Below are 25148 nucleotides of genomic sequence, written 5' to 3' on the forward strand. Positions count from 1 at the left end.
GAGACTGTCCTTGCTCTAACACACACCTCGGCTTCTATCAGCGACCTGATGAAGAAAAAGCAGGAGCACATGAAGATGACGTGGCGCGTGCAGCCGTCCCACAAACGTCTCCAGGCGCGCATGGAGCAGATGCGCAAGTTCCGCCGCCAGCACGAGCAGCTGCGGACGGTCATTGTGCGGGTGCTCCGTCCGGCCGTGCAGCGCCCCTCGGCGGCCGACCAGGCGGCGGTTACGGCCGGCGCCGGGACTGGAGAGCCCCAGCCGCAGCCCATGTCACTAGACGCAGCTGACGCCAACGCCATCGAGGTACGGAATAGAAGGAGTCGGGGTTGCTAGTGATTAGGTGAATGATTGTAGGCATAAGTAGACGTTTGTGTGCATAGCTGGTGTACGACGTGTTTTTTTATACACTACTTATAATTGAGTCATGTTGTGAAGTCAAACGACATAACTTTTCTGTCAATTTGAACCAGAAGTGAATGTTATAAAACTGATAAGACATGTCGTCATTTCCTTGAACGATTGGCATCTATTTATTTATTTATTTATTTATTTGACATCGTAGGCTCATTCCACAAAAATGGCTATTCCTGAACCAGGGTCGCAATATAAAATGATGGGTGTCGTGGGAAAAACATACGCACGCACGCACACAGACAGACTTTCGTTCGCAGTCACTCTCTCACAAACGTGTCGTCATGAAGTATTGCTAACGGTCGGCCGCCTGTTGTCGCAACAAGTGCCGGCGCAACTCTGCCTTGAACGCGCGCAGGTTCAGGTCACACATCGCCGGTGGTAGGCTATTAAAAGTTGTCACGGCGGTAAAGAGGAATCGTCTCCTCCCGGACTCCGATTTGATTCTGGGCACATGTAGCAATATCTATCTGTCTTGTGGCTTGCTGATGTACGTCACGTCTATGCACTATTCTACTCGCGATTGACTCGGGCTGCGCAGTGACCAGCATACGTTTCAATAGGGTCAGCACATGGTATAAGTACATGTTACGCGCGGACAGCCATCCCAGGTCACTGGGCATCAGCCATGCACGCATTGAGATCGCTCAAGGGCTTAAGACATCCCTGTCTTCGCTCCCCAGGAGGTACAGCTGGCTTACGAGCAGGTGAAGGACGTGGACTCCCTGGACATCGGTAAGGAGGGCAGCGAGGCGTGGGAGGCGGCGCTGCGCCGGTACGACGAGCGCATTGACCGCGTGGAGGCGCGCATCACCGCCCGGCTTCGAGACCAGCTGGGCACCGCCAAAAACGCCAACGAGATGTTCCGGTGAGTGGCGGCGTGGGAATGGTCGGGCCGACGGGGTGGTGGCAGAACGGGGACCGATACAGCTGAGGATAGTACTGGTTTACTTAGTGCAGTGGACATGTAAAGTGTGTCTGAGTTTTCAGCGATATGTGAAACAGCGCAAGTGATGTGTGTAAATTCAGTCGCAATATCACTTTGTGGTGTGTACTAATGCCCACCATATACGGTTCTTTCGAACTGGAGCTGCCTGAGTTTCTTGCCTTTATTATCGCTCTCATCTCTTCCCACATCAGTGTTCTGGCTTGTCATTTCAAGAGTACCCGCTGACACCTTTTTCCATCCGTCAGTATCTTTTCACGGTTCAATGCGCTGTTCGTGCGTCCGCACATCCGCGGCGCGATCCGAGAGTACCAGACACAGCTCATCACGCGCGTCAAAGAGGACATCGAGTCGCTCCATGAGAAGTTCAAGGTCCAGTACCCACACAGCAAGGCGTGCCGCATGAGCCAGGTGCGAGATATCCCGCCCGTGTCCGGGTCCATTCTGTGGGCCAAACAGATCGACCGCCAGCTCGGCACCTACATGAAACGCGTCGAAGATGTGCTCGGTGAGTGGTCGAAGGGGAGGGGGATTCGGGCCGGGGAAATGCTTACTCAGCCTTGAGTCGGAGGGTGGGGTTGGCAGGACTCGTGAGGCCTTGGCTAATGCTGCTGCAGTGGTGCAGGTCTGATTCGAAATTTGTAGCCTGTCACGCCATCCCAAACTCAGTGCTGTCCTTCCCCATGCTTTGCTGACTGCCGCGTCTCGCACTCAACAGGCAAGGGCTGGGAGAACCACGTCGAAGGACAGAAGCTGAAGGGCGACAGCGACAGCTTCCGCGTCAAGCTGAACACGGCCGAGATTTTCGAGGACTGGGCCAAGAAGGTGCAGGCGCGCAACCTGGGCGTGTCGGGCCGCATCTTCACGATCGAGACGCAGCGCAGTCGCTCCGGGAAGGGCAACCTGCTCAAGCTGAAGGTCAACTTCCTGCCGGAGATCATCACACTCAGCAAGGAGGTGGGTCTGTCGCTGCGGTCTTGTCTGAGGGCTGGGTAATCATATCGAAAGGCTGCGCGAACTTTTGTGTTAAGACAGCGGCGTCTACAGCTGAGGTGTTCATTTGAAAGTACACTGTTGGAGGTGATCATTGTGGAGACAACTTAATCTAGGCAGTACGGTGGAGCAAAAACGTACAACATTTCTGAATTACCACCACCATGAATCTGGTGGCTTGCTGCTGTCCATTCATCGCCTGATCACCGTGCCTTATGTCCATTCTACCGTCGTTGTCGCCTGTTCCGCGGCTCTATCACACCCTTTGCCACTTGTCCACAGGTGCGCAACCTCAAGTGTCTCGGTTTCCGCGTGCCACTGGCCATCGTCAACAAGGCGCACACGGCCAACCAGCTGTATCCGTTCGCCATCTCGCTCATCGAGAGCGTGAGGACCTACGAACGGACCCTGGAGAAGGTGAGACAGGCAGGAGGATGGTGCGAATTGAGGGAGCTGGTGTCTGGGCCGCGTATGGAGGGCGAGGCTCAAAGAGATAAATAATGCATGGTTTGAGGCTTTGGTTAAGTTTATATCTGGCTGCTCATTGCAATGCTTTGTGAGGACTTACTTGCATCATTTTAGCTGAAATTGTTTTGAGAAAGCTCATTTAGTTATTTAACCTCACATTACTTCTCGTTGAGTAAGCTTACCGTTATGCGACTTTCTGTCTGCCCCGCTCCTCTGCCTCGCGTGTCTAGCTCATAGCTGTCCCACCTTCTGTCTGACCCCACATCGCACACTCTCTGACCGCTCTCTGACGCCGCCCTCAGATGGACGACCGTCCGAGCGTGCAGCTGCTGGTGGCCGGCCTGCGGCGAGACGCCCAGTCTCTGATCGCAGAGGGCACCCAGCTGGTCTGGGAGTCCTACAAGCTGGACCCGTACGTGCAGCGCTTCGCCGACGCCACCTTCAACTTCCAGGAGATGGTGGACGACCTGCTGGTCATCCAGGACCAGATCGACATGGACATCAGGTGCGTGGACTGCTGGATGCCTACTGCAGCTGCTGGAGACGATGCTCTCGGGTGTCGGCATGGCCGATGTGCTCAGAATTGTTGAAGAAGGGACTAGCCATTTAAATTGTTCAATCAGGCTACGGTGCTATTAGTTTTTATATTTTTACACTAATATTTGTGGATCAATTTTATTTCTGGAAATCAATAAAAGTGTTCATCTAAATTTGTTTATCAATGTCCAACCATTTTGATTTTTTTTTTTTTAAAGTAACTGTTAACTTGGCGCCAGATACTCTCGTTCTATTCAGGTAAGGGTCGCGCCACATGAAGCGATGCATAATCTCTATGTGACCCCATCCCGACAGACTGCTGGAGTCGTGTCCGTACTCGCATGCCACGTTCGCCGACATCCTGAACAAGATCCAGAAGGCCATCGACGACCTCAGTCTGCACCAGTACAGCAACCTGGGCACCTGGGTCTCCCGGCTCGACGAGGCCATCGAGGAGCGACTCGCCAGCAGGTGCGTAGAGCTATTGGAGGTGGGAGAGAAGTATGGGCAAAGAGTGCAGATAAAATATTGTGCCTTTGTACGAATATGGTTGGTAGGGGCCGGGATGAATTTCCCATTTCGCCAGTGTCAGGATCACTTATCGCGACTTATAAAAGTAGGAGGCGAGGAAGTCAAGTAAACTGTAGAAAACCGAGCCACCTCTCACACGCTGTATTCCTTACGTCATCGTGTCGCGGCGCCAACTGCGGCCGCGCGCCCGAGCCCGGCCGGCGGTCCACAGTGCACACACAGCTGTGCGCCATAAAACTAGCGCCGCAGGCGCAGGAAATGCGGCCCGCCGGTCCCACGGCCTCGGCGCGCCCACACAAACACGGTCATAAGCACACACGCACAATACACACACAAGGCACGCTACGTTCTACTAATTCATAACACAATTCTATTACACTCCCCCCTGATTTATAAATCACCATACTGCGTCAGTGTAGCGGGACGCCGCTCCCGCGTGCTCCTGCGAGCAGCTGCCGACTCGTCGCCATCGTGCGAGGCCCCCTCCGACTCGCCTCGAGCCGCAGCGTCGGGAGTGACACGCTGCTCATAAAAGATAATTGGGGCGCCCTCGTCGTCACTCTCACTGATCGGCGGACTCCTGCCCTCGGCCGGCTGTGGGAGAACGGCCAGCCTCAGGTCCCGCACATGGCGCGGCACTCCATCCACCTCAACACACTGTACAGACACAATACGGCTCACCGTCCCAAGTGAACTGGCCACGTCACAGCGGCGGCTCGGGTCCCTGACCCACACCTTGTCCCCGACCGTAAAGCGGCTGATATCGGCATCAGCTGGCGCGTCTACATCTGGGACTTTCACTCGGTAATTAAACAGCGTTTCCATGGGGCTGGAGCTCTGATCCTCCGCGCGTGGCATCACGTTATAGCGATACACCGCCTCCACCACTGAACACTTCTTTCTGGCCGCTAACGTTTTGATGGAGCGGTGGTTGCGCTCCGAGATGCCGTTACCGGACGGGACATGAGCTGCTCGGTATCGAACGGAGACTCCCCACCGACTGACGAACTCATTGAACACGGCACTTCGAAACGATGGATAGTTATCCGTCAGCAGCTCAGTGGGAGCGCCTCGCTCCAGGAAGATTGACTCGAGCTGCGCGATGACACTCTCAGCGTCCTGTCGCTTTAGGCGCCTCCAGATCGCGTAGCGAGACGGCCCACAATCCACTAGGGTCAGGTAGAGTTGATTGTCGGCGTGGCAGACGTCCATGCTCACTCTTTCCCAGCACTCGTTCACCCCTAGCGTGCCGCGCACCCAGCGCTGCGGCGCAGGGTCGACCGATTGGCACGCCTGACACTGGCGGATCACGGCACGCACCTGAGCTCTGGTGACGTCAGAGCTCTGCCTCCTGCATAGTCTCAGGGTTCGTGTGATGCCAGGATGGCCGCTGGTGTGGTGAATCCGTGCGATGTCGGGCTCTGTGACGACGGCACCGCACACCATCGACGCGCCCTGCGGGGTCAGCCACTTTTTTGGCACTCTCGTGAGCGCGTCGGCCCGGTTCTCAGCCGATGGGACGAATTTCACGCAGAGTTGCATGGCATATTCTTCACCCAGCTTCTTCACTGTCTCAAGACGTCTCCGAATTAGCATCTCGCTCGCTGCCTTGGTTTTTACACGGGCTCTGCCAGACAGGACGTCGGACAGCCAGTGATAGACGGTTCGCGAGTCGGTCATGATCGTCACATTCTTCAAATTCCAGGACAGTGCCAGATTGAGCCCTCGAATCACAGCATCTAGCTCTGCGAGATTGATGTGGGTGTCCGAGCTCTTCCGCAGCCAGCAGGCGTCTTCAACGACGCAGTCGTTGATCTCCAGCACGGCCCCGATGGCGAGGGAGCTGGCATCGACCCACACCACACCTCCGCCGTCTCCAGAGACATCCCACCGGCCCCGCGCGGGGTCAGATGTGTTCACACGCTCCACCATCTCAATGACCATTGCACAGAGCTCCGGGTCAGTGACCTCGTCATCCCATCCACTGGACACAGCGGTGACACGCCTCTTCAGATATGACGCGGCCACGCGGAGCCAGCCGGCCACAGGAACAAGACTGGTGAGTCGTCCGCACAGAGAGAAGACTGCCCGTCTCGTCAGTTTAGGGGGCGGGCTGATGTCGGTTCTGTCACGCCTCCAGAACAGCCCGTCTCGCTCCCCCCAGACCCTTAGGCCAAGCACACGGGCACCATCGATCACACTTTCTGGCGCTTTGCAGTCCAAGCCATGGTTCTCGAGATGGGCCTTCACTTCAGCTGCGGTGGCGACCTCCTCATTCACAAATATGTCATCGACGTAGGAGGATGTCGCGCTGTCTATTCTCTGGTCCAGCCCGAGAGCCATGCTGAGCACTTTTTTCATCACCAGCGGCGCACAGCCGATTCCAAACCCTAGTCTCGTCAGACACCACCTTTTGCCCTGAAACACAACAGTCTGGTAGGGCCACAGAGACTCGCTCACATGCACCTGCAGGTAGGCGTCTTTGAGATCCAGAAGCGACACGTTCCGTCCGAACCGGCGCCACTCGCGAATTTTCTCACTACACACGTCTGCGGCAGCCGTATGCGAGTCCAAATACTCATTCAGCTCTCTGAAGTCCATGACCGGGCGCACTTTGTCTTTGTTCGGCTGAATCACCGCCATCAGCGGTATTGTGCCCTTTGCCTGTCCGTGGACACGCTCGTCATAGGGAACAAGCCATCCGTTTGTCACCCACTTTGTGAGCTGTCGCTCATACTCCTGCCTGGCCTCTGATGGTATTGAGTACTCCTCCGCTTTGTTGAACAACTGTCCTGGCTCATCCCCACACCATTTCAATTGCACAGACCACTTTTTCTGGCTCTCATCGTAGCTCACAATAAAGTCCTTCTCCTCCTCGCGCCATATACCCGCCGCCGCCTCCGGCGCCGCCATTGCCCGCGTCTCGGTCACTGTCAGGGCCCCAATTGCCGCTGACCCAGATTCCGCCGCCTCGGTGGGTGCAGTCGACTCGGCCAGTGCCGCCGTCTCAGCTGCCACGGGCGCCGCCTCAGGCACCCGTCTCTCAGCCACCGCCGCCGTCCCAGCTGCCGCCGGCGCCGTATCGGGCGCCCGTCTCTCGGCCACCGCCGCCGCCCCTGCTGCCGCCGGCGCCGTCTCGGGCACCCGTCTCTCGGCCACCGCCGCCACCCCGGTCGTTTCAGCTCCGAACCTCACATGGTTCTCCGCACTCACCGTCACGCCACCCAGTGCACTCACGCCGTTCATCCCCAGGATAAACTCAAAGCCCAGCGGCTTCCGTGACACCACAAGCACGCGCACTGATACCGATTCGCCAGATTGCGATCGCACCTCCACGACACCCGTTCCCTCGCACCAGTATCGGTCACCGCTCACCGTCATCACGCTCACTGCGTCTCGATTCCAATTTCGACACACCGACACGTGCGCTACACACAAGCTGCATCCCGTGTCCAGCAGGGCGTCACACACACACACAAGTATTTTATTGTCTCATTGACAAATGCAAGCACGTTTACATGGCGGATCGGCGCAAAAGCTAACGCTTAAGTCGAGGCGCCTCTCCAAAGCTAAACAATTGCAACATAATTTAACAAGATAATAAATCATGGATCCACTAACACAGCCAGCAGGGGACAGAACCACGCCGACCCCGCCAACTACCCACGAAGCATCCAACTGGAATAGGGAAAGTCACAGGTGGCGCCGTCCACCGATACTCGCATAACGGGCAGCGCCCCGCTCACTGGAGACCGGGAGAGGAGGCTGGCGCCGAGCCCTCCTCTCCGCCGTCGTTTTCCGGACAGGACGAGGCGATATGACCGGGCCGGTTGCAGCGGAAGCAGCGCACACTGCGCCGACCGCCGCGGGCCCCGCCGCGCTCCCGCTGACCGCGAGCAGCGAGACAATCCCGCGACAGGTGGTTGGGCTGTCCGCATGAGTGACAGGTCACGCGGGGTGGCGCCGCCGACGTCCGCGCTGCTGCTCCCGTCGCTCCTGCCATGGCAGTCTCTTCTTCATCGGCGAGCACAGCTCGGGCCCGGCTGATTAGCTCGCTCAGCGTCATGCTTTCGACGCGGCTTCCTGCACGAAGCACACGGCGGGTGGTCTCCGGCAGTTTTGCCACGAACGCGCAGGCTAGGCCGCCGTCTGACATACCGCCAAACAGGCCGGACAGGCGACGCAGCTCTGCAACGAAGACATCCACCGGCTCACCTCGACGGAGCTTCATCTTCTCAAACCGGTCATAGGCGTCAAACTTATCCTCTGCGAAAGCCGAAATCAGGCCATTTTTGATGGTCTCGTAGCCAGCCTTGTCCTGCTCGTCCAGCTGCTGATAGACAGCGAACGCCCCGCCAGTTAGGCGGAGGGGAACGACGACGTGCAGCGCGTCGATGCCACGTAGACGGCACACCAGCTCCACCTTCTCCAGCCACTCTGTGACAGGCTGAGTCGCTCCGTCGAACTCAGGTATGAGTCGGAGATCGGCTGCAGCGTCCGCCGTACTCGCCGGCTTCACTCCACTCTCAGGCGCACTTTTCTCGTCCTTCATGGCTCTTACTCTCTGTCTCTCACACAAAGCCGAAATAGCTTGTAGAAAACCGAGCCACCTCTCACACGCTGTATTCCTTACGTCATCGTGTCGCGGCGCCAACTGCGGCCGCGCGTCCGAGCCCGGCCGGCGGTCCACAGTGCACACACAGCTGTGCGCCATAAAACTAGCGCCGCAGGCGCAGGAAATGCGGCCCGCCGGTCCCACGGCCTCGGCGCGCCCACACAAACACGGTCATAAGCACACACGCACAATACACACACAAGGCACGCTACGTTCTACTAATTCATAACACAATTCTATTACATAAACTATAACTTTGGCATCACAACAAACGTTTAAGACTCGCTAAAGTAAGCACTATTTTTGTACATTTCTTCCTCATCAAAGTATATGAACGTCTCAGTATTCAGTGTCACTCAATATGATTTATGCTGTCACTTGTCGGGAGTGCTAAGCGCGTTCCGCGTCTTCCCGCAGACTGCAGGCGGGCATCAAGGCGTGGACGGCGGCGCTGGAGGGCAAAAAGGAGGACGTCGACACGAGCATGGACACGGAGCCCGTGGTACCCGTCAGCAAACCGGGCGGCGAGCCGGTGGTGAGTAAAAAACGGGACAACAACCTCGAGTAAACAGCTGACCAGCGGCAGACTTCATAGTACTCCCGAGCTCTATTACTAGCGCTTAAAAAATGCGCTCTTCCTCGCCCTGACGTCTCTTTACCATGCATCCGTAGCTACTCTAACGCTGACAGTGACACTCCCATCTGACAGATCACGGAGATCGTCCACGAGCTGCGCATCACGTACAACAACCTGCACCTGTACCCGGCCGTACAGGAGGCGCGCAGCCAGATGCTGCAGCAGATGTTCGCCTGGCAAAACATCATCATCACTCTGAGCCGCATCCAGTCCAGCCGATACCAGGTGAGGCTGACATTCCGTCTGCAGCTGGGGAGAGGAGAGATGACAAGGCGAAAATAGGATAGCAGAATATTCGTATAAACAATGTCCGATCAATGAGAGATGACAGTGCCGAAGAAAGCAGAACCAACTAGCTCCTGATCTCAGGCGACCATAGGCTAGTCAGGTCAGCATTCAGCTGGCACTAATATAAGCTAGGTCACAGCCATGAATGTACTGAGTTCAGGATGCCGGGTCAGCTGTAGTTCCACTGGACCCAATCATCAATATACGTAATGGAGGCGGTATCGGTCATTTCTGACTTGTATTCGATAAAACCGTCAAGTTCTCGAGTGGCCGTTTGAATAACCTTAGTCCACTACGTCACAATGCTGCCACCACTTCACCGTAAGTCTGTTTACACGCTGTTCCCGCTTTTTTAGGTGGGAGTGACCAAGAGTGACGCTCCGACCAGCTACAAGGGCCTGCTGAAGAAGATGCCAGATTTCAAGGCGGTCACCTCGGCCGCCTACGAGGCAATGGAGAACATCTTCAAACAGGTGCGTAATATTGAATGCTTCATGACGGCAACCCAATATAGAACACGCTCCGACATGTTGCGCTGATAGGTAAATTGAGCTAGTCTAGATATCTAGTCCTAGAATTGCAAATAAACGTAGCAATTAAATCCAAAATATGTACATTGATCGCCACCTTATCATATCCACTATGCTTTATGCAATCTTCATAGCACATATGTATATGCACGTATGTCTTCATTAGTGTTTTGACCGAAACTGGCAACGACCGTAATATTTATGCTGTTCTTTGTTCTGTTGAATTACTTTCGTGGTTGATTTGTTTCGTTCAGTTACGGCCGTCACTTACAACCCCCGTTCTGTCTCGCAGATCAACAGCTACGTGGGCGAGTGGCTGTCGTACCAGAAGCTGTGGGATCTGAACAGTGACCTCATCTTCGGTCGGCTGGGTGACGACATCGGGGCCTGGATGGCCTGCGCCGAGGAGATGAAGTGAGAAAGCCGAGGGGGGTGGGGGGTGGGAGGGGATATATACGATGCAGAGAGGGGTTAAGGTGGAGGGGGATGCAGGAAAGATGACGAAGAAAATCTGGATGTATGGAAGAAACGACTTTGCTATAGAATATACCCGTTGAATTAAATTAATTCTTTTTTGTTCCATTCATTAGTTACAGCATTACGCCTTTTAGCGTAGAGTTCCTACTGTCTGCGCTCCCCAATGCCTCGCCTCCCTGACCCCTGTGTCTGAGCTGCCCCCTTGTCGCGTCCCCCAGAAAGCGCCGGGCCACGTTCGACACCTCGGAGACTCGCCGCTCGTTCGGCCCGGTCATCATCGACTACGGCAAGGTGCAGAGCAAGGTGTCGCTGAAGTACGACGCCATCCACAAGGACGTGCTCAGCAAGTTCGGCTCGCTGCTCGGCGGACACATGAGCAAGTTCCACGCCACTGTCTCCAAGGTAAGGGCGGGGACTTCAGAGTAAGGGTAGGGCTCGATATCGTGAGGATACGCAACGGTGGAACATGAATTCAGCCCTGGGTGAGTGGGTGAGAGGGAATCTGCAGGTCATCAGTCAAGGGTCCGATGGCCAAAATGTATTTAATGGGAGGAGGCTTCTTTGTCGTTTGATTGGGCTTACTAAATAGCTTGATCACTAATTGTTGCCTAGCAGCTCAGAACCTCTTGTCTGGTTAACCTTGTCTGGCGTAGCTTCGACGAATGCATTGACCGTGTGTTATTAGCTTACGTTGATACATTTACCTCGTTAACTGACTCAAATTTTCATCTTTTTCTCGTCAGTCTCGCGGCGACATGGAGCTGCAGAGTATCGACGCGGCCAGCACGTCCGACGCCGTCACCTTCATCACCTACGTGCAGTCGCTGAAGCGCCAGATGAAACAGTGGGAGAAGGAGGTGAGACACTCAGTCTGCCGTAGCCAGCAGAGAGAACAAGTCATGACGGCTGGATGGCAGATGTCAGGTTTCTCATGGAGACTTATACAGATGTGTTTAGAAAGAAATATTAAATATCTTCGCAGCAGCAGCTAGTGATTGCATTTCTAAATCGTCCTAGGTGGTCATCGCGAGAGCTGAGACCCGATGTTTAGGTCGCCCATTTTATATCTGTAGCCAACTATTGCTTACGTCTTCGCCTGTTTTCATTACAATCCCAAATCTACAATCCCACCACCTCCCTGCCTTCCCCCAGGTGGAGATGTACAAGGACGGCCAGCGGATCCTGGAGAGGCACCGCTACCAGTTCCCGCAGAACTGGCTCCACGTGGACAACATCGAGGGCGAGTGGGGCGCCTTCAACGAGATCATCAAGCGCAAGGACTCGAGCATCCAGGCGCAGGTGGCCAGCCTGCAGATGAAGATTGTGGCCGAGGACAAGGTGGTCGAGACGCGCACCAACGACTATCTCAGTGAGTAAGAGGGAGGGGATTCAGAGAGTGACGTAATGACCAGTGCTATGGTTAGGAATAATTGGTTAATTGTTTGAAGGAGGAACTTCGGGTGAAGGTTGTCTGGGTGACAATCGAATCGTGTCATCTCTCGTAGTTTCCGAACGATGGTGTGGTCCTTTCTAAATGCGCATGTTTTAGGTCGCGTTTTTTGTTTCCTGACAATATTGCGGCCTCTGGCCCCAACGTTGTGAAGGCTCTCACCCCACCCGCACCAGATATTAACTCTAATCCTCCCCCTTCTCCCCCTCTGCAGATGAGTGGGAGAAGCAGAAGCCGGTGGAGGGCCACCTGAAGCCGGCGGACGCGCTGCAGCAGCTGCAGCTGTCCGAGGCGCGACTGCAGCGACTGAAGGAGGAGCGGGACAACGTGAGCCGCGCCAAGGAAGCGCTCGAGCTCGGCGACGTGGTGGCCTCAGCCGCCGACGACCGGCTCGCCGTGGCGTTCGAGGAGCTGCACGACCTCAAGGTTTGTGAGGGAGATGGGTGGAAGGGGGAGGGTAACGGGGAGTAGGATGGGAAAGAGTTGACTGTGATGTATTAATATGGTGGAAGGGATAGAATATGAGAGAGTTGCATGGTGGAATATTAGAGAAGTCTAGAAGGGATGTATCGTGAGGAAATAGTGTCGGCCTGGGTTGGTTTGTTGGTAGATTTATAAAAGAGCGAAATTTCTGAAGATCAGATCTGCCGGACAATAATAAATGGATGAACTTTGAACAAAGTTTAGGGGAAGCCGCACTTAATTACTGTCGGTATCTATGTACGTACACATAGCTGAGTATAACCTCGCTCTCACCATCCACTTTGCGGCTCCATTCCTCAGGGCGTGTGGTCGGAGCTGAGCAAGATCTGGGAGCAGCTGGACGAGATGAAGGAGAAGCCGTGGCTGAGCGTGCAGCCCAGGAAGCTGCGCCAGCAGCTGGACGCACTGCTCACGCAGTTGAAGGAGCTGCCCACACGGCTGAGGCAGTACAGCAGCTACGAGTACGTCAAGAAGGTGCTCCAGGGATACGCCAAGGTACGGCCGCAGCGTGACGTTGCCAGAAGAACATACGTCACACTATAATGACTTACAGAATTTATAGCCCGGCCTTCAAAATGTCGAAACTCATCATCTTTGTACCTCGCTTTATAAAATGAATAACCTTTTATGTGTACTTTTTTCTTGTGATACGAACGTTTTTTAATATTGGTTGTGTTTGTGTGTGATAATAATTGTATCATTTCCAGTAACTGTAATGTCTCCATTGATATGTGTCCGTTTCATTCGCCTACACCTCCGTTGTCCACCGGTAACACCCCATATCCGCTCCGTTTTCAGGTGAACATGTTGATCGTGGAGCTGAAGTCGGACGCGCTGAAGGAGCGGCACTGGAAGCAGCTGCAGCGCCAGCTGAGGGTGCGCTGGGTGCTCTCGGAGCTCACCCTGGGTCAGGTCTGGGACGTGGACCTGCTGAAAAACGAACACGTCGTCAAGGATGTGATCCTGGTGGCCCAGGGAGAGATGGCCCTGGAGGAGTTCCTCAAGCAGGTCAGTTCGGAGAGACGGACAAATTCTCGAGTAACAGAGTCAGATGTTGGGGTTTAATGAAGTAATCCTGTTCAGCGAATAGAAGTGCTCCCTCGCAGGCTGCATTAAATGGCGATGGAGACAATGCATCGGTCCATATGTGTGGCATGTTCGGTGCATCTGAAAGTGATTGACCAGAGTCTACCAACAAAACACATGTCACTCATATAACGGCTCTCATTCCATCTTTCGCTGTCATTGGTTGTCTGTTGAGTTCTTGCGGATCTTCTCCCACGTCCTAAGTGGAGCTGCCCTCGCTCCGCTCTCACATCTACTTACCTCCTTTCTGACGACGTTTTCTCGCTCGTGCAGGTGCGCGACTGCTGGCAGACGTACCAGTTGGAGCTCATCAACTACCAGAACAAGTGCAAGCTGATCCGCGGCTGGGACGACCTCTTCACCAAGGTCAAGGAGCACATCAACTCGCTCGCCGCCATGAAACTGTCGCCCTACTACAAGGTATGGAAGTCGGACACTGCTGTGTTTGGGTGCTGATTTATCCGATCAACCGTTTAAACTAGGCGTGAAGGCGCTCTAGACATTGATAGAAAACAATTTTTGAGGTATTTGGCTTTTGATTGAGTTCTCCATACCATTGCAAATACGGCCGTGATGCAACAAATCGCAAACAGATTCACCAAGTGGCAATTCACCAAGCATCTTCACCACGTAAGTGACAGGAACATGCACCGACCGTAGCATCACTGAAATCCTGGTTACGGTGTACCCTCAAAGTATCACCCATCCCGTTGTCGCCAGGTGTTTGAGGAGGACGCCGTGTCGTGGGAGGAGAAGCTGAACCGCGTGGACGCCACGTTCGACGTCTGGATCGTGGTGCAGCGCCGCTGGGTCTACCTGGAAGGCATCTTCTCCGGCAGCTCCGACATCAAGACGCTGCTGCCCGTCGAGACGTCGCGCTTCGCCAGCATCAGGTGAGGATGCGGCTGGTGTCAGTGGTGCCCGATTAGTTACGTCATTTCTTACATAAAACTCGACCGGTAGTAATTGTTGATTTTCTGGTCACCATTGAGTCTAATAGACTCCTTCTTAGACACCTATCTGACTACTAGACGCTGTTCTCAGCAGCACCAAGTTGATGACGCTGAATACGTTGCGGTCACCATCTTCTGTTCCTTCGTTGATTTTCTGACGCTGGACGTCTGCTCTCTCTCCAGCACCGAGTTCCTGACTCTGATGAAGAAGGTGTCCAAGTCGCCGATGGTACTGGACGTGCTCAACATCCAGGGTGTGATGCGCTCACTGGAGCGGCTGGCCGACCTGCTGGGGAAGATCCAGAAGGCGCTCGGAGAGTACCTGGAGAGGGAGCGCTCCAGCTTCCCCAGGTGAGATAAGGAGGTGTCTGAAGAGGCACTGAGTTAGATCCGGGAGAAGGTTAGAGAGGGCATCGCGCTACCGCGGGGAGAGGTCAGGAAGGTCTTCCGCCTTGCGGTGATTCTGGGAACGAAATTGGTTGTAACGTCACGGACTCAATATAAAGGCACTGTGGCCACAGTCGACCTGCTATTAAGTTGTCTCCGTTGATTCAATCTATGCAACCTCACGCTTAAACATTCAGTTCTCCTCGCCCCATATATTTTAAGGGCATACCAACTACATTGAAACCTGTCCTTTGACTGAGCTCCCGGGTCTTACTGACCTCGCTTGCTCACGTCAGGTTCTACTTTGTGGGTGACGAGGACCTGCTGGAGATCATCGGCAACAGCAAGAACATCCCGCGTCTGCAGAAGCACTTCAAGAAGATGTTCGCCGGCATCGCGGCGATCCTGCTGAACGAGGAGAACACGGAGATCCGCGGCGTGGCCTCCAAGGAGGGAGAGGAGGTGGGTGCGGGGACGAAGGGGACGGCGAGGGAGAGAGGAAAAGGGAGGCGTGTGTGTGAGGGAGGAAAGGCGTGAAGTTGGTGGGGAGTGCGGTTGGGTTGTCTATCTTTGGAGATACTAGCCCGTTTTTAAAGAACACTTGTAAAAGATCTCGGAAGTCTAAAGCGCGCCACCTTATGCGTTTTTCGTCTCACCTTACACTGCCATTGCATTTGCCCGAGTCTTTCTCTTGCGCCCAGTAGCTGAAGTCTGCTCCTACAAACTTTCGAGGCTCGTTGAGCTGCGCTGGCGGGTAAAATAAAGACGGGGACACGGGGTAGTTGTCTTGTATGGGGCCAATGTTGGTTTGGTCCGTGCTGAGACCGCGCTCTTTTCATCCGGCCCTCGCTGTCTCCGTCCAGATTGTAAGTGAACGCGGTGGTATCTGCCGCACCCGCTGTCACATGTCCGCCAGCCCAGCTTCAATCGGCCCCATGTCCTGGCTTGAAACGGTCATAATGTCCAGTGTCCACCAGCCTGGCTTATACTGGCTTCACTATTCACCAGCCTGACTAAAACTTGGCTCAACTGTCTGCCGGCTTGGCTTGAGTCGGCTTGGGTCGGCCTTCGGCCAGCCTGGCTTGAGTCAGTTTTGAATCAGTCGTCCATCCTCATAATCGTCACATGCCTCGCTGTGCTTTTTGCCGGCTTGGCTCACATTTTTATCGCTTAGGTCTCACTCGCTTCGTTTGTCTGCACTGGCTTTGTACCGTTAACGCTACCGGGTTACGTCAGCTTGGTTTTGGAGCGACTTTTCCACAGTTGCTTCAGCTGCTTCCGTCCTGAGGGTGTCGCTGTACGTGGCTTGTGGTGTGAGCGTGATGAGACTTCTTTTGACCATATTTCGCTTTCAGTCATCCAGTCTGTACGCCGGTCCCGCTGATTTTTAGACATTGCGTGCTGTAATGCTTTGGTCATGCAAAAGCTTCCTGTTTGATTTTGATTGTACAGTATGGGTGCAGGTACGAGGCTCCTTTTAATTGACAAATCAATCTCTGCTCAGATTATCTCACGAATTTCTTAGCTATCGGATCAGCTTTACGTTCAAATTTCGTATGTGTCTTTTGGATCAATATTCCCCACCGCTACACCTCTTCTCCCCATTACAGCTGATCTTCGAGAAGCCGATTGTGATCGCCGACCACCCCAAGATCAACGAGTGGCTGAGCGCCGTGGAGCGGCACATGATGAACACACTGGCCACCGGTCTGGGCAGGGCCATCGTCGGACTGCGCGCCTGGATGACCGAGAAGGGATCCACCGGAGCCTTCATGGAGTGGTGCGACCAGTACCAGGTGCGTTACGGGTGGCTGAAGGGGCTGAGGAGGGGGGGGGGGAGCTAGGGATGTGGTGTGATACAATATATTTTCAGTTGGGTTTTATAGTGGATATTTGAAGCATAAAAAATAATCACAATCATCTATAAGCCGGTTGTCAGATGGGAATATGCGTTAGGCATCAGTTGAGTCTGTCCCTTTATGATACTCGAGATTCAAACAAACAACGAACTTGCTAACCGTACGGGTGCGTAAAGCCTCTTGGTTGTTACGCTCTAACTTCCCCCCAAGCGAGCCCCTGCTGACGGCCCCCCCCCCCCCGCGCCCCGCAGGCCCAGCTGGTGGTGCTGGCCGTGCAGATCTGGTGGACCGAGGAGCTGGAGGCGGCGCTGGGCGGCGGATCTCCCTCCACTGCCCTGCCCGCCGTCCTGCAGCGCGTCGAGGAGATGCTGGCCATGCTGGCCGACTCGGTGCTGCAGGACCAGCCGCCGCTGCGGCGCGTCAAACTCGAACACCTCATCAACGAGTTCGTACACAAACGAACAGTGACTCGTGCGCTCGTCAAAAGCAAGGTGAGTACCATGTTATCCTCACATAGTTGAAAGATGCTTTGGTTATCGGCTGATACAACTGACGGAATTTGCTTGATGACTGACAAAGTTTCATGACAGTTTCGCCTCTTATTTTGCGATATTTGTTGGTTATTTTACTTCAAGACTGGCTTTTTGACCAGCATTGCATTTGCTCGTGTTCCAAGACAGTTGCATCTACTTCTCACCATGATTGTCATGCATCAGTCTCTGGCGTGACCGCCAAGAACATTTTCTGGTCTCGCCCTCTCGCCAACTAATTACCTCCCCCCTGTCCCTCCCTTCAGGTGGACTCTCCCAAGTCGTTCGAATGGCTGCGCTGTATGCGCTGCTACTGGGACGGCAAGCAGCCCGACCCGCTGCGACAGCTCAGCATCCACATGGCCAACGCGCGCTTCCAGTACGGCTTCGAGTACCTCGGTGTGCAGGAGCGACTCGTCCAGACGCCCCTCACGGACCGCTGCTACCTGACTATGGCGCAGGCCCTCGAGGCCAAGCTGGGCGGGTCGCCCTTCGGTCCGGCCGGTACGGGAAAGACTGAGTCGGTGAAGGCGCTCGGAAACCAGCTGGGCAAATTCGTGCTCGTCTTCAACTGCGACGAGAACTTTGACGTGCAGGCGATGGGTCGCATCCTGCTCGGTCTCTGCCAGGTGCGTGATAATAGCGAGGGGGGGGGAGGAGGAGGAGAGTCGAGCTAGGATACGGGGAAACCTGAATACCACTTGGGGAAATGGGAATGGGAATAAGCTGGATCGGATGGAATGTTTCAAAGTTGTTCACCAAAATTTGCTTCCAATGCATTGATTGTGAAGTTATATTTTGCAGAACTCAAGTATCTGTGGCACACCGCCTTCTTACCCTTTCTGCCCTTGGCTGCTTCCTCCCAGTGCAGTCCTTCGCTCTGACCCGTCTGACGCTGATCCGTTTTAGGTGGGCGCCTGGGGCTGTTTCGACGAGTTCAACCGTCTGGAGGAGCGCATGCTGTCGGCGGTGTCGCAGCAGATTCAGACCATCCAGGAGGCGCTCAAGGCGCAGGAAGAGTCCAAGGACAAAGGTAAGCCAACCATGCTAGTGATCGGGATTTTTACTAGACTAATAAAGGCAGATATGCAATGGATATGCCACATTTTCATGGAAACACGTATCTTTTCTTTTGCTTAGATTGCTCGTCAGTCCGCCATTCTGTTGTTTGCACTGCTAACCATATCCGGCTGCCGCCCGTGCCTTCCCCCCCACTGACCCTCCCCCCCCCCTGTTCCGCCCACAGCGGTGCAGTCGATCGAGCTGGTGGGCCGTCAGACCACCGTCAACCCCCAGATCGCCATCTTCATCACAATGAACCCCGGCTATGCGGGCCGCTCCAACCTGCCCGACAACCTGAAGAAGCTGTTCAGGTCGCTGGCCATGACGCGGCCCGACCTCGGTCTGATTGCTGAGGTCACCCTCTTCTCGCAGGGCTACCGGACGGCCGAGCGACTCGCCAACAAAATCGTGCCCTTCTTCAGGTGCGTGGGACGGTGATTGAGCAAGGGAAAGTTTGCGTGGATGATAGAATTAAAGTACTGACTTCCGAGACTGGCGAATGCATTGAACGGCGGGTCCGGATTTTTTGCTACGATAAAGGAAGCTCGAGCTAGATATATGGATGAATGAAACCTTATTTCACGTTTTGATATATAATTCCGCGAGTGACTTCCACATGTTTTCTATTGCCAGTACAGATTCGTTTATGATTCAGTATCCGTCCTTATCAGGCGATTCGAGACTACGCTATGAGCATATGTTTCCTCCCCCGTCCATCCCTTAGGCTGTGCGACGAGCAGCTGTCACGTCAGAAGCACTACGACTTCAGCCTCCGTGCGCTGAAGTCTGTCCTGGGCAGCGCGGGTACCGTGAAGCGCGACCGTATCACGTTCATCAAGAAGAACCTGGCGGCGGCCAACCAGCCGGTGGATGAGGCCAACATCGCCGAGAACCTGCCCGAGCAGGAGGTATGGCTGGGCGGAGTTAGATGGGGAGGAAGGGAATGGAGAGCTTCAGCCGCAGTTGGGAGACTGTTAGCGGGGTGGTTGCAGAGGCGTGGGAGATTAAGTGCTGGATCTAGTTTACGGCTGAGTGATCTGAAAATATCAGCATGATAAAATGAGTGTCCCACTACCCAACCTCATATTTCGAACTGATTCTGAAGGGTCCTGTTGTACACGGTAGCGGTCTGATACTAATGCCTCACCCAACCATCAATCCAGTCTGTGCCGATATTGGGGTTTCGTGCGGCTAATTTGACGAGCCTCCCTCGTTCAGATCCTGATCCAGTCGGTGTGTGAGACGATGGTGCCCAAGCTGGTGGCCGAGGACATCCCGCTGCTGTTTTCGCTGCTCTCGGACGTCTTCCCCGGCATCGAGTACCAGCGCGCAGATATGGGAGAGCTCAAAAAACACATCAGACAGGTCAGTAATAGAACGGTCGGGGAGGGAAACGGCGATTCGCCAGTTACGCGAGGAAAAGAGACCGGGAATACGAGAGCTGATAATGGTCGTGACGTTTAGCCACTTGCGCAACAGGATTGTCGTCTAGCTTATTCGCTGAATCTATCTTAGGATTAGGTTATATTGTGATGAAAGGCTATGAATCTCAAAATATGGTGCCTTTAACTAAGGCTGTGATGAAGGGATTTATAGGTCGATATTCTGAAACAATATTTTTAATGTTCATGTGTCAGTTTTCGTCATCTGACGCTGTTCTGTTGGACTGTGCACCTCAGGTGTGCGCCGAACATTACCTGTCGTTCGGAGAGGGAGAGGAGGCCGGCGCCGGATGGGTGGAAAAGGTGAGACTCGAGCCCAGCACCAGCGGCCTGGCAGTGTAGGGCTTATGTGGAGAAGTTTAAATCCACGCCCAGCTCAGGGCTGCGGATTGAACTACCGGCTGTAGTCACGTACAGTCAAAGAGTTAGTCTCGCCTCGACCTCCGTCGCTCTTAGCAGTGCCTGTACCATATTCTGACCGTTATCCAATATTGGTAGTGTGCGGTTTTCATCTGGTCTCACGTTAATGCGTTATGACGTGAGACCAGATGATTGTCACGGGGATGGGTATACGCTCAGCTGCGGACTGTATGTAGTTCTTGCGGGTCCCCGGATGTCCCTATGCCCCATACGTGCCCTGACGTATCTGTATTGTCCTACGCAGCAGGCGTATGCCGGCGAAACATGGCTGGACAAGGTAAATGCCCTGTGCGGCGGCGGCGGCCGCATGCCCTCTTCGTAACCGCTTCCATGCCTCCAGCAGTGCCAGAGCGGTGTCTAACTGTGCGCCTGAGCCAGCGCGCTATACCGCGGCTGAGGTCGGAGATAACGCGCATGTTGACGGTCGCGGCGCACGCGGCAGGCGGCCTCTAACAGAGCCTGCTTGCAATTACTGAGTAGTCAGGCGCCTCGGAGTGCTAGCGGGCATGCTGCCGTAACGGACTGGCTGCTATAACTGCCCTGGCAGATCTCTCCGTGTCTGTGCTACTCGCCCTTTTAGGGAACTGGAAAAGAGATGATGTTTCCATCCAGCTTCTGAATAGGCACTGGCAGGACCATGTCTCTCTTCTTGACAGTGTCCCGAAACGATGTTCAATTTGAGGACGAAACGAAATCATTGGACAGGACACCATGGAGTAACCTACCGATGTAGGAACATCTTGATGCTAGAATAGAACTTAAGTATGAGATAAGAAGGCTTCACCTCAGAGTCCTTCTTAGCTCACCGGCGCTGATTTTGGGACACTGGCCAGCCCAAAACCTCGATGTTTGGCATGATAACCGTCGTCTTGTCCCGCCAGCAATGCCATGCTACGTGCCTCAATTGGTATCGGTGGCGGAACTTAGGCTACCAGCTGGAACCCACGTTTGAAACTTAACCGTGCTGTTTTCCTTGATTTCTGTGATGCTTTAATGAAGACGATTGCGACACGAGTCTGGTGCTTGCTATGAATGAACTGACTTATTAAAGACCTTTCTGACATTTGTTTGTTAGATGTTTTGTGCACGGATTATTAATTTGACAATTTTGTGTTTGCATCACCTTCCTACCTCTTCGAATGCGACCGTACATTATATTGTGGCTCCCTTTGTAATGGAGGGGTGACATTTTTTTATCAATTATTCAAATGTTTAATGATGATATCTCGGATCGCTAAGTATTTTTTTTTTTGAACGTTGCTCTTTACCGACCGCTCTCTATCGTCGCCTTTCTGTCCTCTGGTAATCACATCATCGTTATGTAACTGTCTGAATGTCTGAGGCTCCAGGAGTGCGTTGCGGAGGCCGTGTGCTCGTTGAAGACTCCACACGTGATTCATAGACTAGTCTTTGGCTCACTGAGTTCCCGACGAGAAGCGCAAGCCTGTAGTTCCGACTTAATCGCTGACCTGCCTCCCCCCTCCCGTCTGGTGTTCCTCTTGAGTGAAAATCTTCCTTTTTGGGCTCCTCATTTTGGGGGCTTCTCAGTGACGTGATGACATCCAGTGATCTACTCTGAGGCCTCTGCGTGTACCTCTACGGGTGCTGTGACCGCCTGTGACCAACCACCCTGACCTATCCGTGTGTCTCAATACAGGTGTTGCAGCTGTACCAGATCACCCAGCTGCACCACGGCCTGATGATGGTTGGACCCAGCGGCAGCGGAAAATCCTGCGCCTGGCGCGTACTTCTCAAGGTAAGAGCTGTCAACGCACGCGCTGCGGTGCTGGACAGGCTTCGGGGCTCTGGAGTAGTGTATGTATCGTATGATAGCTGGTTGCTCAGTATGATTAGTCTCTTCGTTTCATTTACTGTATACCTACCAGGTACCGTATGTCACGCAGACTAGAAGTCATCTGACTCAAATGTGGCGGTGTAATAATCTTGTAACATTGGTATCTTTCTAATGAAACATCCGGCTTCTGCTGCAGTCTGTCTCCTGCTGCGTTCTCTCCTACCACGGGCACAGTGCCTGTGGTAGATTTCAATGTTAGAGGTGCTTGAAGACCTCCACGGACCCTGACTGTTGTTTGATCCCCGTCCGCCCGTCTCACCAGGCTCTGGAGCGACTGGAGGGTGTCGAGGGCGTGGCTCACGTCATCGATCCCAAGGCCATCTCCAAGGAGGCGCTGTACGGTGTGCTCGACCCCAACACGCGAGAGTGGAACGATGGTCTTTTCACGCACACCCTCAGGTTGGCTGGGAATCATGCTGGGTGATAGGAAAAGTGCTTTACTGGGTAATGATATACAGTGTGCACGGGAACCACAAGCTGCGCCTTGGGTGCCGTCGTCGTGGAGATACCGCAATAATCATTTAGTTACGGCATCGTGAAGACTGCTATCTTGATACTGCGGTATCTGAGCATGAACCACTGCGCCTGATTGCCTTTTCATTGCGGCTTTTCGTACTGCCCTGGGCTGTAAGCTGACGTTTCACTCGATGTCACACACAGGAAAATCATCGACAACGTGCGCGGCGAGCTGGACAAACGTCAGTGGATCATCTTTGACGGCGACGTGGACCCGGAGTGGGTGGAGAACCTCAACAGTCTGCTGGACAACACCAAGCTACTGACGCTGCCCAACGGCGAGCGGCTCTCCATCCCGCCCAACGTCCGCATCATGTTCGAGGTGAGAAACTACTCTGCGACCGGAGAAGGAGGGATAAAGCTGGTGTGTAACGTGTTAACTCGGAGCTTTACTTTAGCAAACGACGTTGGTATCCTAGCGTCGTCTCGGTTGGCAGGCGCAGAATAAGGAAATCGTGTAAATGGAAAGATAAGGGATTGTGGTCAGACGCGATTGTGAAGACTTTTTGTGAGTGATAACGTCAGCTGACTTGAAAGATAGGCACGTCATGCTTATATATTCGTTACCGTCACATGAATACTGCGTTTTAATGATTGAACCAGGATCCACTTGACAATTTTCGATGGTATCTGCCCGGTTCTGACCCGCGCCGTCCGCCCTCCCTCAGGTCCAGGACCTGCAGTACGCCACGCCGGCCACCGTGTCGCGCTGCGGCATGGTCTGGTTCTCTGAGGACGTTCTCACCACGGAGATGATCTTCGAGAACTACCTGTCACGTCTGCGGCACGTGCCCCTGGAGGAGGGGGAGGAGGAGCGGCGCGCGGCCGCCGTGGCCGCCAGTGAGAAGGAGGACGCCGTCAGCCCGGCGCTGCAGGTAAGAGCGCGTGAGAAGCAGTCGATCTTTCAGTCAGTGATGTGTGACGCACACCAATCATTTCAGCTGCATGTTCTAACCACAGTGGCCAATTATTTTATGTTATGTAAAGTCATGAATCTTGTGTATCGAGATGGCATGTCGAATGATCCATAAGCTGAAAGACGTTTGGCAAGTCATGACTGATCGAATAATGAAACATCAATCTGAATCAAATTCGATATAGACCTGTGGCGCACTGCAGCCGCTGTCATCTACCCTCCACAAGTACTTCTGTCGTCACCACCGCCCTTGACTATCATCTATCCGTCCGTCCACAGCTGCAGCGCGAGGTGGCCACCCTGCTGCAGCAGCACCTCACCTCAGACGGACTGGTCGTCAAGTGCCTCGAGTTCGCGCGCGGTCTCGAGCACGTGATGGACTTCACTCGTCTGCGGGCTCTCTCCTCACTGTTCTCAATGCTGAACCAGTCGTGCCGTAACCTGCTGCAGTACAACGCGCAGCACCCGGACTTCCCGCTGACTCCCGACCAACTGGAGGCGTATGTGCCACGCTCGCTGGTGCACGCGCTCCTCTGGAGCTTCGCCGGAGACGGGAAGCTGAAGACGCGCGACCAGCTGGGCGAGTTTATCCGCGGCAGCACGACCATCCCGCTGCCGGCGGGCACGGGCAGCATCATCGACTACGAGGTGAGCTGGGATTGGGTGGAATTCTGAGACTGTCAGGGGTGTGATTGGAATGCTGAGTAAAAGGTGAGACAGCGCGGATGGTTCGACAGATGTGGGTCAACATACGGCCATTTTTTCGTAATCTGGCTTAATTTACGTTCGCTCTATTTATTCGTGTTCCATCTGTAACGCTCATACAGAAGTTTACACCGGAGGCCTTTTATGACACCGGCCTCATGCCATTTTGTCCCATTTTATCATCCTTGGTGACCCGTTGCTCACGAAACTGACCCATTTCTAACGTTTCTCCCTTCCTTCCCCCTTACAGATCACGGTGCAGGGCGACTGGACGCCCTGGTCGGCCCGGGTGCCGCAGATCGAGGTGGAGACGCACATGGTGGCGGCGCCCGACCTGGTCATCCCCACGGTGGACACGGTTCGACACGAGGCGCTACTCTACACCTGGCTGGCAGAGCACAAACCGCTGGGTACGTGAAAAGAGAGACAGAGGCGAGCGGGGTGGTTAAAGTGGAAGGCGAGGGCTGTCATGTTACCTGGATGGAAGGGCGGGGATGGCTTAAATGCGACCCAGTGCTTGAGTAATGCATTATTATTTTTATTTTACTGAAAATGGCTTTCATGACAAGGGTATGGTCAAGTCTAGCTGCTAGTTTAACCTGTGATGACGCTGTTCTGACATGACATGACCCGTGGTATTTCAGTGCTGTGCGGCCCGCCCGGCTCCGGTAAGACGATGACGCTGTTCTCGGCTCTGCGCGCGCTGCCCGATCTGGAGGTGGTGGGTCTCAACTTCTCCTCAGCCACCACACCCGAGCTGCTCCTGAAGACGTTCGATCACTACTGCGAGTACAGGAAGACGCCCAACGGCGTCGTCCTGTCGCCCATCCTTGTGAGAATCGGGTGGGAAAGGATGGGTGGGAGTGGGGATTCTAAGAAGGGAGGATAGAGAAGACGGATGGAATGAATAATGAAGCAGGGTCTCTTCATAGTGTTCTATGTTGTTCAGCTTCTTCCAGTCATTTTTAGCGCATATTGCTGTGCTTTATTTGCCAAATAACTCGTTTTATCATTGTAGTATTTGATAGGCGTATCTCATTGCTGCATT

At 54.2% G+C, this 25148-nt stretch overlaps 1 protein-coding gene across 4 annotated transcripts in view; it reads left to right on the top strand.

Annotated features, from left to right (window-relative positions):
* The window catches only part of LOC122386570 (dynein heavy chain, cytoplasmic-like), a 58853-nt gene that overhangs the window by 5451 nt on the left and 28254 nt on the right, over window positions 1-25148 (top strand). For 3 of the 4 annotated variants that reach the window (XR_006257402.1, XM_043375857.1, XM_043375859.1), the window contains 37 exons: window positions 42-306; window positions 1098-1282; window positions 1609-1868; window positions 2079-2317; window positions 2636-2770; window positions 3124-3326; window positions 3674-3829; window positions 8922-9039; window positions 9214-9366; window positions 9786-9902; window positions 10252-10373; window positions 10655-10838; window positions 11180-11293; window positions 11589-11805; window positions 12101-12312; window positions 12670-12864; window positions 13168-13377; window positions 13729-13875; window positions 14176-14348; window positions 14592-14759; window positions 15092-15257; window positions 16406-16591; window positions 16906-17145; window positions 17451-17813; window positions 18094-18217; window positions 18431-18668; window positions 18971-19154; window positions 19465-19611; window positions 19926-19991; window positions 20353-20385; window positions 21766-21864; window positions 22226-22362; window positions 22624-22801; window positions 23148-23354; window positions 23675-24043; window positions 24351-24510; window positions 24745-24932. Coding sequence is in view for 3 of the 4 variants with exons in the window: in XM_043375857.1 (XP_043231792.1) it covers window positions 42-306; window positions 1098-1282; window positions 1609-1868; window positions 2079-2317; window positions 2636-2770; window positions 3124-3326; window positions 3674-3829; window positions 8922-9039; window positions 9214-9366; window positions 9786-9902; window positions 10252-10373; window positions 10655-10838; window positions 11180-11293; window positions 11589-11805; window positions 12101-12312; window positions 12670-12864; window positions 13168-13377; window positions 13729-13875; window positions 14176-14348; window positions 14592-14759; window positions 15092-15257; window positions 16406-16591; window positions 16906-17145; window positions 17451-17813; window positions 18094-18217; window positions 18431-18668; window positions 18971-19154; window positions 19465-19611; window positions 19926-19991; window positions 20353-20385; window positions 21766-21864; window positions 22226-22362; window positions 22624-22801; window positions 23148-23354; window positions 23675-24043; window positions 24351-24510; window positions 24745-24932 (6658 nt within the window). In the remaining variant the exon portion in view is untranslated. The remainder of the gene's footprint in view (window positions 1-41; window positions 307-1097; window positions 1283-1608; window positions 1869-2078; window positions 2318-2635; window positions 2771-3123; window positions 3327-3673; window positions 3830-8921; window positions 9040-9213; window positions 9367-9785; window positions 9903-10251; window positions 10374-10654; window positions 10839-11179; window positions 11294-11588; window positions 11806-12100; window positions 12313-12669; window positions 12865-13167; window positions 13378-13728; window positions 13876-14175; window positions 14349-14591; window positions 14760-15091; window positions 15258-16405; window positions 16592-16905; window positions 17146-17450; window positions 17814-18093; window positions 18218-18430; window positions 18669-18970; window positions 19155-19464; window positions 19612-19925; window positions 19992-20352; window positions 20386-21765; window positions 21865-22225; window positions 22363-22623; window positions 22802-23147; window positions 23355-23674; window positions 24044-24350; window positions 24511-24744; window positions 24933-25148) is intronic. The other variant, XM_043375858.1, reaches the window with a different exon arrangement.

The sequence above is a fragment of the Amphibalanus amphitrite genome, unplaced genomic scaffold (assembly GCF_019059575.1).
Source record: "Amphibalanus amphitrite isolate SeventyFive unplaced genomic scaffold, NRLGWU_Aamphi_draft 000256F_arrow, whole genome shotgun sequence".
Lineage (NCBI taxonomy): Eukaryota > Metazoa > Arthropoda > Thecostraca > Balanomorpha > Balanidae > Amphibalanus > Amphibalanus amphitrite.